This window comes from Drosophila miranda, chromosome 4, assembly GCF_003369915.1.
Source record: "Drosophila miranda strain MSH22 chromosome 4, D.miranda_PacBio2.1, whole genome shotgun sequence".
In the NCBI taxonomy this organism is placed as follows: domain Eukaryota; kingdom Metazoa; phylum Arthropoda; class Insecta; order Diptera; family Drosophilidae; genus Drosophila; species Drosophila miranda.
In genome coordinates, this window is record NC_046677.1 from 29707478 (window position 1) to 29720330 (window position 12853).

Below are 12853 nucleotides of genomic sequence, written 5' to 3' on the forward strand. Positions count from 1 at the left end.
CATTTCCAGCGTGAGGGCAGCCGTGCCAAGGGGACAGCCGGCGACAGCCGTGCAGCCGGTTCTAGACAGTCACATTGGCTTCCCCAAGAAGGATCTCTCCGGTCACGAGCACGACCACCCGGTGCTCACCAAGAAGCGTACCCTGGCCATCGCCCAAGATGCCCTCATCCCGGAGATCCCTGGAACGATACATATATCCAACGGCGAGGGACGGCATTAAGGTGGAGCTGGCCCAAGGATTAGGCCCAATTCAGTGCCCTATAAACCATCAATTCTACCACCAACTAAGAAATCTACAAAATATTTTGTGGACCGAATCGTATAGCCTTCTCCTTTAACTTTCTCTCTCCCTCTCTGTCTCTCCTCCTTGCTGATTAAATTATCATTAAGCATTATGATTTCTTGTTCGCATTAAAAAAACCGCAACTCACAAATGCTGTTCCGCTCTGCCCCCGGCGTGGCTTGCCTTGTGAGAGCACTTTATGCACCGGAAATGGCTGTCGATTTGCAACAAATGGCCGCCGGATGTTGCCGCATGGCGCATGTGGGCGAGAAAAAAACGCACGAGTATTTTTGTAACTCTAACCCCTTGGGGCCATTAATTGCCTAGCACGTAATTATTTTGTAGTTAAAATGGGCGCGGTCGCAGCAGCAGCGGCAGCGGCGGCAGCGGCAACACAATCTGCGGCACACACACTCCCAGAGGCACCGCACAGCCCGTGTTGCATAGAGAGAGAGAGAGAGTCATGCATAATTTGGGTTTCGGAGTTTGCAGCTAATTAAAAGCGCGTCGCCAGTGGAAAATTAGTCGCGGCAAAAAGGGTTGCCAGACGAACATTCAGGTCTGGCTATGGGCTCGTGGCGGGGGGGAGGGCACGAGGCACGTGGCACGGGGTGCCTGCGGTGGCACAGTCACAGGTGGCAAGTTGTGACTTTTCAATTAGCGGCACACAGGAACACAGGTGCAGCGGATACTTTGTGGCTTTTGTTGGGGCCATTTACGTTGCCCGCTTTCGGGCTTACATTTCCGATGATAATTGTATAGCATACTTTTGGCGATGCACACAACTGAGGGCTGAACTGAGGAGCCTGTACAAGCAAAGACCACACAATACCTACATATGTAGATGTTGCATGTGGGCGCAAAAAGCTGTTCTTTGACGGGGTCTTTCGTGGCGACGTGGAGGAAGGCCAGTCTCTTAGGCCAGCCGCAGTCTCATACCGCAGGTTTCTGGAGGTTCTCAGCTCGTCGGGGTTCCATAATCCTACAAAATATACAAAGGCGCAGAAACGACGATCCAAATACACTGTCTTTGACGACGTACAACGTCAATCGAGACTCGACCCATCCCTTGAGCTCCTCCTCAAAGTGAGTATAGGGGTATATTCCTGTAACTCCCAGAAGGAAGCCTTTCCGAACCCATAAAGTATATATATTCTTGATCAGCATCAATAGTCGAGTCCATAGAGCCATGTCTGTCTGTCATTTGAGCATTTATGCATAACGAAACCATACAGTAAGCAGTTTTACAATATAATATATGTATGTATGTGTATGGGCATTACGTAATAGTTGTAGTATTTTATAAATGTCATGCTGTGGATGCTTGTTTGGTATATCATCGTCGTCAGCAATTAAAAGTATATTTAAGATGTGTTTTCTTAAGGCATTTAACGCAAAGTCTATGTGGGGTGTAGAGTGTACATATTTCAAAGTTTTTTCAAATATTTTTTGTTGTTGAGTCGCACTCTCTTGTGTTGGGTGTGTGTGTGTTTTACTTAATTTTGATATTTGGTGAACTGCTGCACAATCCCCCGGACACATTTCAGAAGCTTGGTCGACTCGTTAACACTTTTGACATTGGCCACACCATAGGGTGGGTCAATGGTCACCTGATGCTTCACAAAGATGGAGATTTTCTTATCCTCCTCGAGCCAGGACACCTGATTTTCGCCCAATAAATTGGCTAAATGGGAATAAAGTGCCTGGCCCATGGGCGAGACTTTCGGATGGCAGCTCTTAAGGAACTTGACCCTCTGCTTTACTGAGTTGTCAAGACGCTTCTCCAACTGCAAGAGGATACGGGTGCTTAGATTAAGAGTTTTATAAGGATTACGCATGTTCCACACACCTTCTGTAGGTCGAGGGCGTCCGGTACTGGCATCTTTTTCGGCATCGCGACCTCATCGACGATCTCCACATCAATACAAAAGTTCAAGTTCACGATGCTCCTATCACAAAGCATCTGGCCACTGGCAGCACGCTTCTTAATGAGAGCTTCCAGCATTAGCATTTTGGAGCCGGCATCGAAGGCCACCACCTCAAAGGCCGATTGATAAGTTAATTGAAATACCCCTTGCAGCAACTTACCTTGCCCAATACTTCCTCGTCGAAGCAGGTCTTGCAGCGCACAGTGGATCCCGCTGTGAAGCACGAGAGCTTTTCTGCTCCCTTCGATCCCTTTGATCCCTTTGCTCCTTCGATTGCCTTCAACATTATTTTTCCTTTACACTAGTGCTGCGATTGAAAATTGAATTGAAATGTGACAGTCGAAAACAATGATAGTCAGAAAGGAAATCCCTATGGTTGCTTTTCTTTTTCGAATTTCAACAATTTAATTTCATTTATTCTATGAAAAAATTTGACGTTTTGAATTTGGATGTAAAAACAAAATTAGGTGTAGTTGTTGTTCCTGTAATCGGAAGTTCCTATTAAGGACCGAGGATATTTGCCCATATATATCTGGTTTTCTGAGTCATTTGTGGGCCAATCTGAGCGTTCCATAGGTTCCTGCATTTGGAAAAGTGTCCCTGATCTTTTGGTAAGGACTCAAACAACTCCAGTCAGGCATATTTCCCTAATTCTTTGCTAGAATGGTTTTTCCATATTTTTTTTTGTTAGTTTCGAATGTTTTTTGCTCAAATGCATAACCCTGATTCACTTTTAGCACCCAATTTCTTTAGTTTTCATCACTTTGAAAGAATATTCATTTAGGAACATTTTTTCATAGACCATTTATTCCATGCAAAAATCAGCTAGCCTTTGGGAATCCTATTTTCCATTGCTTTCCCCTCAAAATAGTTATCCATTAAAGTACACAATACTTTCATGTAATTCCGTAGAGTGCAGTAATTCAATGAATACACTGCCCATCCTCCAAAAAGCATTGCTCATTTCCGTATTTATACCGATTGTTGATTGTTGACTAAAAACCAACCAAAATGCGAGAAAAAACACTAGCTTTCGCTGGGATTTGCTTGTTTTTATATTCATAATTATGGCGTTTTGTTTTATTTTTGCATTTTAATTGCTACATTGTAGATACGTATTCAATATCAATAATTACAGTTACACATAGACACACAGAAATGCGCTTTAAACAACAAACTCGTACGGTAAATGCTACCTCTCCACGAAGGGCCCGAGTGGAGAGTTCTTCTATGTGGTGTCTGGGGGGGGGGATATACTCGATCTAGATATAAGTGTATTGTTGCGTGCCTGGGAGCGCAGTTCATAAGTGAGAACCAAGGAAGTTGTATCTTTTCTTGGCTCGAGATTGAAGGAGTTTTCTGTCTATATCTGTCTTAGTGGTGTATCTATCGTGGCGTTGATTATATATATGTGCACAACAACTGATTAAATGGGGATTATTTTTAATTTAAATTACTATATGCACAAGGTATCTAACCATATCCTATATGTATGTGCTATATGTATGATGCTTAGAGAAGATTGGGGGGGCAAAAGCATTGGCAGATCAAAGATGCTTTACAAAAGTTAAACTTCGGTAAGAATTAGCCCCCCGCCAATCGCTTTGCCCCCTGCCAGGGTTACAATAATTTAAATTTATACGCATATATGTAGGCTTAATATTTGTTATGTTCACATTTGCATAATTGGTTTGAATATTTTACTTGATATACGGCTAGTGCATTACAATATTTACACATAGGTGGCTAAACATTAATCGATATCTGTCCTATATACTCGTATTCTATAGCTAAAGCAGTGTGTGGGTTATCATCATCTGCATACTTGGAGGAACTAATCATACTTTTTCTTCAACATGTACAATGATCTTGATCTTAACCTACAGTTTTAGAAGATACTTAGCTGGAGAAAGATACATACGAGTAGAGACAGAGAGAGAGAGAGAGAGAGAGAGAGGGAAAAGTAGGGTAATACGTCTATCACTAGCATAGAGCCCATGCTCGCCCCCAGGTCCAGGGGTTGGGCATTTGTCATATATATAGAGAAACGAAACCTTGTAATACTAGAAATTATAAGTAATTCTCACGCAATCCTCGCACTCCTTCAGTCTCAGTCTTGATCACGTTCAAAAATTCTGACAAATGCGAAGGTGGAACCATTCTTTTGCTCTTTTCCAATGCTCTCCATATTCCCCTACTCAAAATTCTCCACACCGCCATTGTTGAAGCGTTCGCACCAGGCGAGCAGCTCTCGCACTTCTCTGGCGTACAACTGCTCCTGGGACTGGGTGTGGGTGTGGGTGTGGGTGTGGGTGTGGGAGGGGGACTGGGACTGGGACTGGGACTGGATCTGGACCTCCGCCTGAATCTTGCCTAGCTGCCCCATGGACCCGCTCTGCAGGGGTCAGACATTGTGGCACGGGGGCTGGCCGCTGCTGCCGCTGCCCGTGTTGCTCAGCAGACTCCTCTCGCTGGCCACACTGCCGGGGGCGTAGATCAGTTCGGTGGCCTCCTTCACGTTGACGGCCTCCTGGGGGACCTTGCGGCTGCCTCGAGTGCTCTGGCCGCGCCACGACTGGTGATGGTGTGGCGAGGGCTGCAGCAGCTCGCTGGGATGCTGCGGCACCAGCGGCAGAAGCTGCTGCTGCTGCATCGGGGGCTGCTGCTCGTCGACCTTCACGTACAGCCGCTCCATGTCGTCCAGGTCTCCGTCGGCCGTGTGGTACAGCGCCTGCTCGTCCTCGTGCGACATCAGCATGGCCATGGGCGAGGGGGAGCCGCCGCAGCCGGAGTCGGCCAGCCCATTATAGCAGAAGGAGGAGCCGTCCAGATCGAGCAGGTTCTGCTGCTGCTGCTGCTGCTGCTGTTGCTGCTGCTGGGTCTTGCCCTGATCCATCAGCGGACCCCCCTGACCTGTGCTCGTGTTGATTACCTTGAAGCGGGCACTGTCCCGTCCGATGCTGCAGCCCGGTGGCAGCTGCTGGCGCCGCACGCTGGCGAACTGCGACGAGTTGCTGTTGCCGGCGGGAGCGGAGGGCTGCTTGGGTCCCGGGGCCGCCTCGTAGGTGTGGCAGTTGCTCAGCTTGTTCTCGGTGATGTGCATGTGCATGTGCTTGTCCTTGGGGTAGTAGAACTGCTCCGAGTACACGGAGCGGGCGGGGCCCGTATTGCTCGGATAGATCTCGCTGGTGGTCGACATTTGCTGATAGATGTTGCCCGGAAGGGGAAGGGGAATCTGTTGCTGCTGCTGCTGTGGATGCTGGGGATGCTGCTGTTGGTAGTGGGGATGCATGGGACGTTGGAGGCCGTAGCCAGGCCCAACTGGTCGCTGTTGATAACGCGCCTGCTGTTGGTGCTGCTGCTGCTGCTGTTGGTTCGGGTTCAGTATCGAGGATGTGGCATAGGGCGCCGGGGAGGCATTGCCGTGACGTCCGTACTCGCTGGGCGCTTTTCCAAAACTGGACACTTCCGCATAGTCGGTGGGTATATTCGAGTACTCGCCCACGTACCTGCAAATGAACAGATAAAAACAAATGAAAAAAAGAACCCAGTTATTACTTGGCTTGTTTATAGCGAGTACAACATTTTCCCCCAACCACAGCCCGGAAAATTCCCTCGGCCTGCCCCCATCTTTTGGTTATAAATTTGTCGGTCGCTGGTTGGGATTTTGGTCTACGGAATTTATGGCGTGGCGCGGCGGAAATTTGCATTTTTCGGTCCAGTCCGGTGGACTCCGGTCCGGCGTTGCTTCCGACTCTGCGGGTGCTCTTCCATGCGGAAAAATGTGAATTTATTTCGCATTTCATACGTACGAGTATATGGTCAAGATCAGGTGAGAAAATAGTGTTTTTACTGGATGTTTCCTAGACTAAAGCAATCCTTGCATATCCATTAAATAAATGACCAGCTTAAACAGCGCCAAGGTGCAAATGTTGAGAGCAGGAATTCCCACCCAATCTGCCACCCAACCTACCCCCTTTTTTAGCATTATTTTCGTATTTAAATACTGAAAGCGGATTAACCTGGCGGCAGGGCAGACAGACCCAAAAAAAAAAAAAAAAAACTGATTTTAAAACTCTGAAAAGCTTGTAAAAATATACGGCGCATTGATGGAGTTACCGGTTGCCATGGCCAGGCGGAGAGCCCTCCACATAGACCGCTTTTAATGCCCTTAATGAGTGGAGCAGTCGCAGCCAGGGAATACGAATACAAGTTGTGCCCAGTGCCAGGCCATGGAATAGTAATGAGCTTGTCAAATGCTCACTCGGAAACGGGGTAAAACATTTCAACTTGTTAAGCGAATTATATTTGATAAATCGTATTTGTGAACAGACTGCAGATGAAAAACGGATATCACTTGTATCTCTTAGGACTGCTCGTCCTAGACTCCACCATGGCCTCGACTGGCATGGAGCTGGGAGGAATGCATGGGGTTCTGAACGTCATAAGCTTGTAAGGAAGTTTCCTAAATTTAAGTTATTTTTTCCTAGATTTTCTACAACATTTTTTCCATCAGTTAAAACACTAAGTAAACCCCCAATATTTCCTCCTTTTTTTAATATTTAAAGCCCACTCCTATCCCCTCCAATCTTGTCTAGAACATTGGGATAAACAATCTATTCCCTTCACTCCTTTTCCACTCTCTCCAGTGCTACCCCCCTTCACGCATATGACACTCATTATTATCCTGATTACTTTTATTGTTATGGTTATTATTTTGTTGCAATTATTATTAATATTTGTATTAAATTGCAACCAGACAGAGAGTGGAAAGGCGACTCATTTTCAATTTGCGTTTTTAATGACTAATTAAGTGTGCAAAAATAATTATAATTATCTGGGTTCTGGACTCTGGACTCTGGATTCTGGCATTTATTTACAGTAGTCGCTGGGAAAAACATTTCCATTTAATATTTGAGCAGACCCCCACCCCATGCGGGTATTCCTTTACGTTCTTTATTTAAATAAATAAAATACATTTTATTTTATGGGTTTTTTATTTTTTGGAAAAACTGACTCTTTAGCTTTTGATGCTTGATTGGCATTTAATTGCCATTTTTGTTGGACAGCAGCTGCTGGACTCGGAATATGCTGTATTTAAATTTTAAATATTTCTTTGCATTTTTTTATTGTAGGTTTTTTTCAAGGTCTGCCATGATATAGTGATTACGAAGTGATTCCAGCTCAGAAAATAAATGCTTTTTGATGGTGAGTTTACCAAATTTAAGTGATTTTTTCTACAATTTCTACACCAGTTTTCCTGTTTCTTTTTTATATTTAAAGCCCTCCTCCTGATCCCCCCTTAATTTTACGTATAATTTGCGGCCAACACAAAATTAGCCGCAAATAAATAACAATTACGGTTCGATGCCAGAAACATTGCTACAATTTCAGGCCCGAAACAATATTTTGCTGCATTTGCCAGCGGCCAGACAAATAAATTAGATTGCCGCGGGGTCCCCCCTCTGCTCCCCCTCTGCTGCTAACTGGATTCGAACTTTGATTTCGAACTTCAGGCCACCCTTCAGGCCGAACCGCAAAACTAATTACAAATGCGTGGCTAAATTATGCAAAACATATTTTATGCCAGCCCTCGACGAACTTAAAGGTCGCCCTAAAGTGCAGTCCTTAAAGGCCTTTCTGATAATTACATTGTCGCCGGGACGACTAGGAACTAGGAACTCCACTGGGCATTGGCCCATTCGGAAAAATCAACATAAATAGCCTGGCCAACATTTCTATTCCTAACTTGATTTTCCCACCGGCCAGTGGCCAACGGCCAAAAGGGAGACCCGAAAAAGTCTCTACAAAAACTATACGTGTGTCTGCTTGGGGGGGTTTCTTTTTTTGGGGGAATACTTTCTTCTTTCTTCGTTTTTTTTCGGTAGTCGCCGCGGCAGAAAAATGCAATTTCACAGTTTGGTGAATTTTTATTGTCGTCGCTTTGAGCTGGCAGGTTGTTGTTGCTGGCATACCCTTGGCCTTTAAGAGGGGTATTACCGACTGAAGGTGGAGTTTGTTGAGGCCTTGGGGCTTCAGAAGAGGCTCTGGTTTTAGGGATAGGAGTACTCCACAGCCTTTAAGAGGGGTATCACCGACTGAAGGCGGAGTTTGTTGAGGCTTCTGATTCCAAATACCCTCCATAGCGTATCCGCAGGTCGTGGCAAGTCTTTTGCCTTGGGGGTAACCCCAATTTGCTGGATTGGTTTTTGTTCGTTGGAAAAACTTACCGCTGCTGATTGCGTTCACTGCCATGTCCTCCATGAATGTCATCGACGCCGCTGATGCCGCCAGCCCCACCGCCAGGGCCAGGGCCTCCCGAACCTGCACCACCGCCGCCGCCGCCAGCGCCGGGACTCACAGCGCCACAGACAGGGGCATAGTCGGCGATGTGATCCTTGTGCATCTCGAGCGAGTCGCCGCTGGGCGAGGGGCGCCACACCATGCCGCCCGTGGAGGCATCCAGCCAGTAGCCGTTGCCATTCCGTGTCGATAGACTCGGCATTTTGAGCACGTCGTTCGTGTGATTGCCTGCAGGTGGAAGAGGGTTGGAGATGGGAGACAGTCAGTCAGAGCAATTAAATGTTGTGCAACAAATTGTGGGGCAGGATAAATTGCAGTCCGCAAATTAAACAAAAACATACAAAACGAGGCGGTGGCACAAGGAGGGACAAGCCATAGACAAGTGTGTTCTGGGAAAGGATATGGCAGTGCCGGAATGCCCCTTTTTGTGGGTGATCTTCGAGAGGGTTTCGAAATCCATTGCTGGAACACTCTCTGACCCCCCCCCTCCCCCTCCCCCACCCCCCTCCCAGTGGATTTAATTCCTCTGCTATAAATTGAGCGCATTAAAATAATATTATCCCCCCGTTGGGGGGAGGTTGGGGAAATGCCATGGAAAAAATCAAATAAATTATTGTCAATTTTCCACTTGCGTTGCATGCTCACAAAACACAACCAGAACAACGACAACAAGGGGGGAGGGGGGGGGGGGGGGGGAGAGAGACAAAATTGTGTTGCATATTCGTATAAAAAATGCAACCAATTAAACTGTCCCCGGGTTATAACTGCGCATCAAGCGAGTGTTTTATGGCCTGCCACCTCCCGACTCCAGGGGTCCCCCGAACACCCACTCCCCCCCCGACCACTGTTCAAAGCTGTCTGCTGTCCTGTCCCCTCAAATTTGTGTCCTTTTTTGCAGAGTTTTTACTGCAGGTGAGCATTCATTCAGCTGTCGCACCTCCCCCCGAAGCTCCCTGGTGCTCCCTGAAGCTCCCTGATGCTCCCGAATGCTGCTTAGTTTATGGTAAATGGCGCCCCATGAATATGCAACGCCTTTTTTCCGTGTTTCCCCATTTGGATTTTGACTTGTTCTACACTATTGTTGAGTGCTGGATTGCCACACAGCCAGCGACTGCCGCCAAATGGGTTGAATCATTGTCGGTGTTTTTGCAAAATTAAAGCAGGATTTAGGAGGAATTTATTGAAATATTCGGGGACTCTGGAGGTGCTTCAAACTCTTTACAGACTAGTTTTCTGGAACACCTTTTTGCTTGCCCTTTTTCAAAGTTCCCTTACCTTTGCTCTAAAATTCCACCCCCGACAACCATTTAGGGGCTAACCGGCTAAAACCGAAAATTCCCCAGTCAACAGGCTGCACTCCCTGCTCCCTCCCCCTCACCTCGTAATGTTGCTAATTTCAATTAGACCACAAGAGCCGCCTCACTGCTCTCTACTCCCTGTTCTAACTCTGTTCCCTGTTCCATTTAGGCCATCTGCCCACACACAACTTGTTGGTTAATAATGCACACAAAACTAAATGCATAATTGCAATGGCAGCCATTAGAGAGGGGGTGGGGGGGGGGGGGGGATGGCTTTGGGGAATGTCCAGAGGCCAGAGGCCAGAGGAAGTTGCCGTCACGTGCAAAATGTTAATTTCTATTACGAGCATTCTATGCGGAGATACAGATACTCCGTGTCTGTGGCTCGGCCATGCTAAAATATTTATTCGCACCTATTTTTACACAGCAGAGGCCCCAACAATGGAAAAATTAGCGTTATTTATATGCAGGCAAATGTGTGTGTGTGTGTGTGTGCCTGTCTGGCTAGGAAGGAAACGAAAACTAGCGGATGCAAAGCTCCACAGGCTCCAGGCTGCAGGCTGCAGGATGTGCCAGTGTCTGTGTAGTGTCCAGGAAATACTCACCACGCATGGTATTCAGGGCCGACTGCTTCATCATCATGTGCTTGCGCTTCACAAAGACCATTGCCCCAAAGGACAGCATGAGTATCGCCAGGATGGCGCCCAGGAGTATTATGAACCAGGGCTGTGTCAGCACATCGTTAACATGATCCTGATTGATGGGGTAGCTGCAGGAGAGCCAAAATTAGAAATAGAAATTATTTGTGGGGATAAAACGAGCGCTAAAAATAGATTTTCAGCCCCAAAATAGTTGAAAGGTTCGCACCCCTCCTCGCCACCCGAAACGTGGGACTTACCGCTGATTGATGAACGGATCGAGACGCTTGGTGATGGGATCCAGGCGCAAGGTGGCCGGCACACAGTAGGGACCCACGCCGGCATTATTGCCCGCTGCCACGCCCACCGTGTACATAACGCCCTCGGTGAGATTGGCCAAAACGAGCGTGGGCGAGGCCGCATCGATGGTGACATTCGTGAGAATCCTCGAGAAATTGTGGGCCGTGTCAATGCCTCGCACCACAACGTGATAGTTCAAGAGAATGCCTGGAAATCGAAGAGGAGTCCAAGCGATTACTTATCTGTTATCGGTCTTATCGGTAAGGGCCGTAGTGCTTACCATGCTGTGCCTTCAGTTCGGGTGCCTTCCACTTGAGGAACACCGCCGAGGCGTTGAGCAGCAGGGCCTCCATGCCGAATGGCGCCTCGTTGGGTACTGGAAAGAGGGGCATGGAGATGGTGGAAACCGGTTACATAAATGGCTTTTTGATGGTTACGTGACGGGCCGTCCTAATGAGATTTAGTTTGGTAATTAATTGGCATTTAGTTGGGGGGCTCCTCACTCGAGCAGCAGGAACTAGTTCCGGGTTGTGGGCTGCTCAGGCACATCCTTCACATCGAGTGTCTGTGCAAGAGAATCCTTTTTCTCCCTCTGTCTCTCTTCAGAGAACTCATCTTCATTTGTTTATTTATTTCCTGCTGTCGCTTTTTACAAGTGCTTCCCCCCCCCCCCCTTTGTATGCGTCTCTGCGGCGGCTGAGTGAAGCAATTTTCTTTAAATAAACACACACGTGCAAAATTTGCAACGAGACAAAACAAAAGGTGGGTGCAGAAAAAGGAGTGAAATCCCTAAATAGGTAGGATACGGATAGGATACCCTGGAAGCTGGCCAGGAAGGGGGGGAAAAGTGTAAACTGTAGAGAGGTTCTTTGCTTTTTTTTGCCGTCTTTGTTGTTGTCCCCCGTCCCTGGGGACATTGCGACATGTTAAAGTGCTTGTCGTGCCTTTTGTCTATGCGGGTGTTTTTTGTTCTTTCGTTCTTTCTTTCTCGGTACTTTCTCCACATTCTCCACACTCTCGTTGTTCTTCTCGTTTTGATGATACTGATGATGCAACGCTGCTTAACACGTAGCTGCCATTGTGCGGCACAAATGACCCCCCGGGGCGGGGCACTCGCAGATGAATCTCAAATGTTCTGAGACGGGAAAAAGCAATTGAAAAATCTCCAATTGCAGTTGTGATCACACTTTTCGCTTATCTAAATGTTTCGCCTCAACAGTCACTGCCAAAAGTCGGTGACTCACTCTGCGGTTGGGGGTTAATTTGCGAAAATGTCATTCCCTTCTCGCTGGAGTTTTTTTTTTTGGGGAGGGGGTTAATTCGATAGTGCAAATATCACTCGGGGATACGACACGACCCCGAGAAAGGAAACCACTCCCTTTTGAGGGATATTCATGTCGGACAGGACACCCTTATTTGCGAGAAATGTTGGGCTGTCTATTCGAGGAGGTCCTTTGATAGAGTAGAATAGAGGTTTGATAGACTGGAATACGTAGAGTTATGCCTTAGAAAACTGTCTGGAATGAGGCACTAGGATTCCATCTTTCTAGCAGCTAAAGGGTTAAGCCACACTCTATCGAAGGGGTTCTATGGTTCGACTTTTACTCTCAACTTTTGTGCAGAGCATTCCCCAGTCACCGAACCCCTCCCCTCTGCTGGCAAACTCCTTTGGCTGCCGTCTAACATTTCCCCAGTGGAGCACACCTTTATTTGCCGACTTCCGACGTGGGTAAAAATGTTTCCTGTCTCGTTCCCGGACCGCTGGCTCCCTTAAGCAAACGCGCATCAAATTTGCATTGCATTGCCAGCACTGCACATTTTTGTGGCCCACTGTGCCGGGGGGTGGGGCAGGGAGGAGTGGGATACAGTGCCTCATATAGCAGCAATAATTGTTGTTTATCTTTACACAATTGCGTTGGCAATTTCTTTGAGGCACTGTGTGCTCCTCCCGCTGTCCCTCTGTCCCCTTCTGTTGTCAGCAAAAGTCAGACGATGCGATGCTCAAGTGAAAATGTGATGCATACGAAATGAGTTTTGATTTGATGACAGTTTGGGGGGGGCAGAAGGGAGTGGAACTGTGGTACTGGAAATGAAGTGGAGTCA

General features: G+C 47.2%; 2 protein-coding genes and 1 long non-coding RNA gene across 4 annotated transcripts in view; 1 reads left to right on the top strand and 2 right to left on the bottom strand.

The window, feature by feature from the left end:
* Nucleotides 1-1477: 1477 nt before the first annotated feature.
* Nucleotides 1478-2570, bottom strand: LOC117189117 (protein Hezron-like). Its single transcript, XM_033394126.1, has 3 exons — nt 2372-2570; nt 2133-2321; nt 1478-2070 (listed from the first exon to the last, which is right to left on the bottom strand). The coding sequence occupies exons 1-3, from the start codon at nt 2495-2497 to the stop codon at nt 1780-1782; spliced, it is 606 nt and encodes a 201-aa protein (XP_033250017.1). The 5' UTR covers nt 2498-2570; the 3' UTR covers nt 1478-1779.
* Nucleotides 2571-2629: 59 nt separating this feature from the next.
* LOC117189119 overlaps nt 2630-12853 on the top strand; it is a 107523-nt gene continuing 97299 nt past the window's right edge. For both annotated transcript variants that reach the window (XR_004473193.1, XR_004473194.1), the window contains exons 1-2: nt 2630-2822; nt 7347-7419. This is a non-coding gene — a long non-coding RNA (uncharacterized LOC117189119). The remainder of the gene's footprint in view (nt 2823-7346; nt 7420-12853) is intronic.
* The window catches only part of LOC108161525 (protein sax-3), a 45284-nt gene continuing 37046 nt past the window's right edge, over nt 4616-12853 (bottom strand). The window contains exons 10-14 of the mRNA XM_017295803.2: nt 11031-11126; nt 10711-10957; nt 10418-10581; nt 8442-8742; nt 4616-5720 (exon numbers count right to left, since the gene is read on the bottom strand). Of these exons, the coding sequence (XP_017151292.1) occupies nt 4616-5720; nt 8442-8742; nt 10418-10581; nt 10711-10957; nt 11031-11126 (1913 nt within the window). The remainder of the gene's footprint in view (nt 5721-8441; nt 8743-10417; nt 10582-10710; nt 10958-11030; nt 11127-12853) is intronic.

Bases quoted from the DNA above. Each gene is read 5' to 3' on its own strand.
- LOC117189117 (XM_033394126.1), bottom strand. From the start codon at position 2,497: ATGTTGAAGGCAATCGAAGGAGCAAAGGGATCAAAGGGATCGAAGGGA. The intron at 2,322-2,371 runs GTAAGTTGCTGC...TCGGCCTTTGAG, and splicing joins ACGAGGAAGTATTGGGCAAG to GTGGTGGCCTTCGATGCCGG. The intron at 2,071-2,132 runs GTGTGTGGAACA...ATCCTCTTGCAG, and splicing joins ACGCCCTCGACCTACAGAAG to TTGGAGAAGCGTCTTGACAA.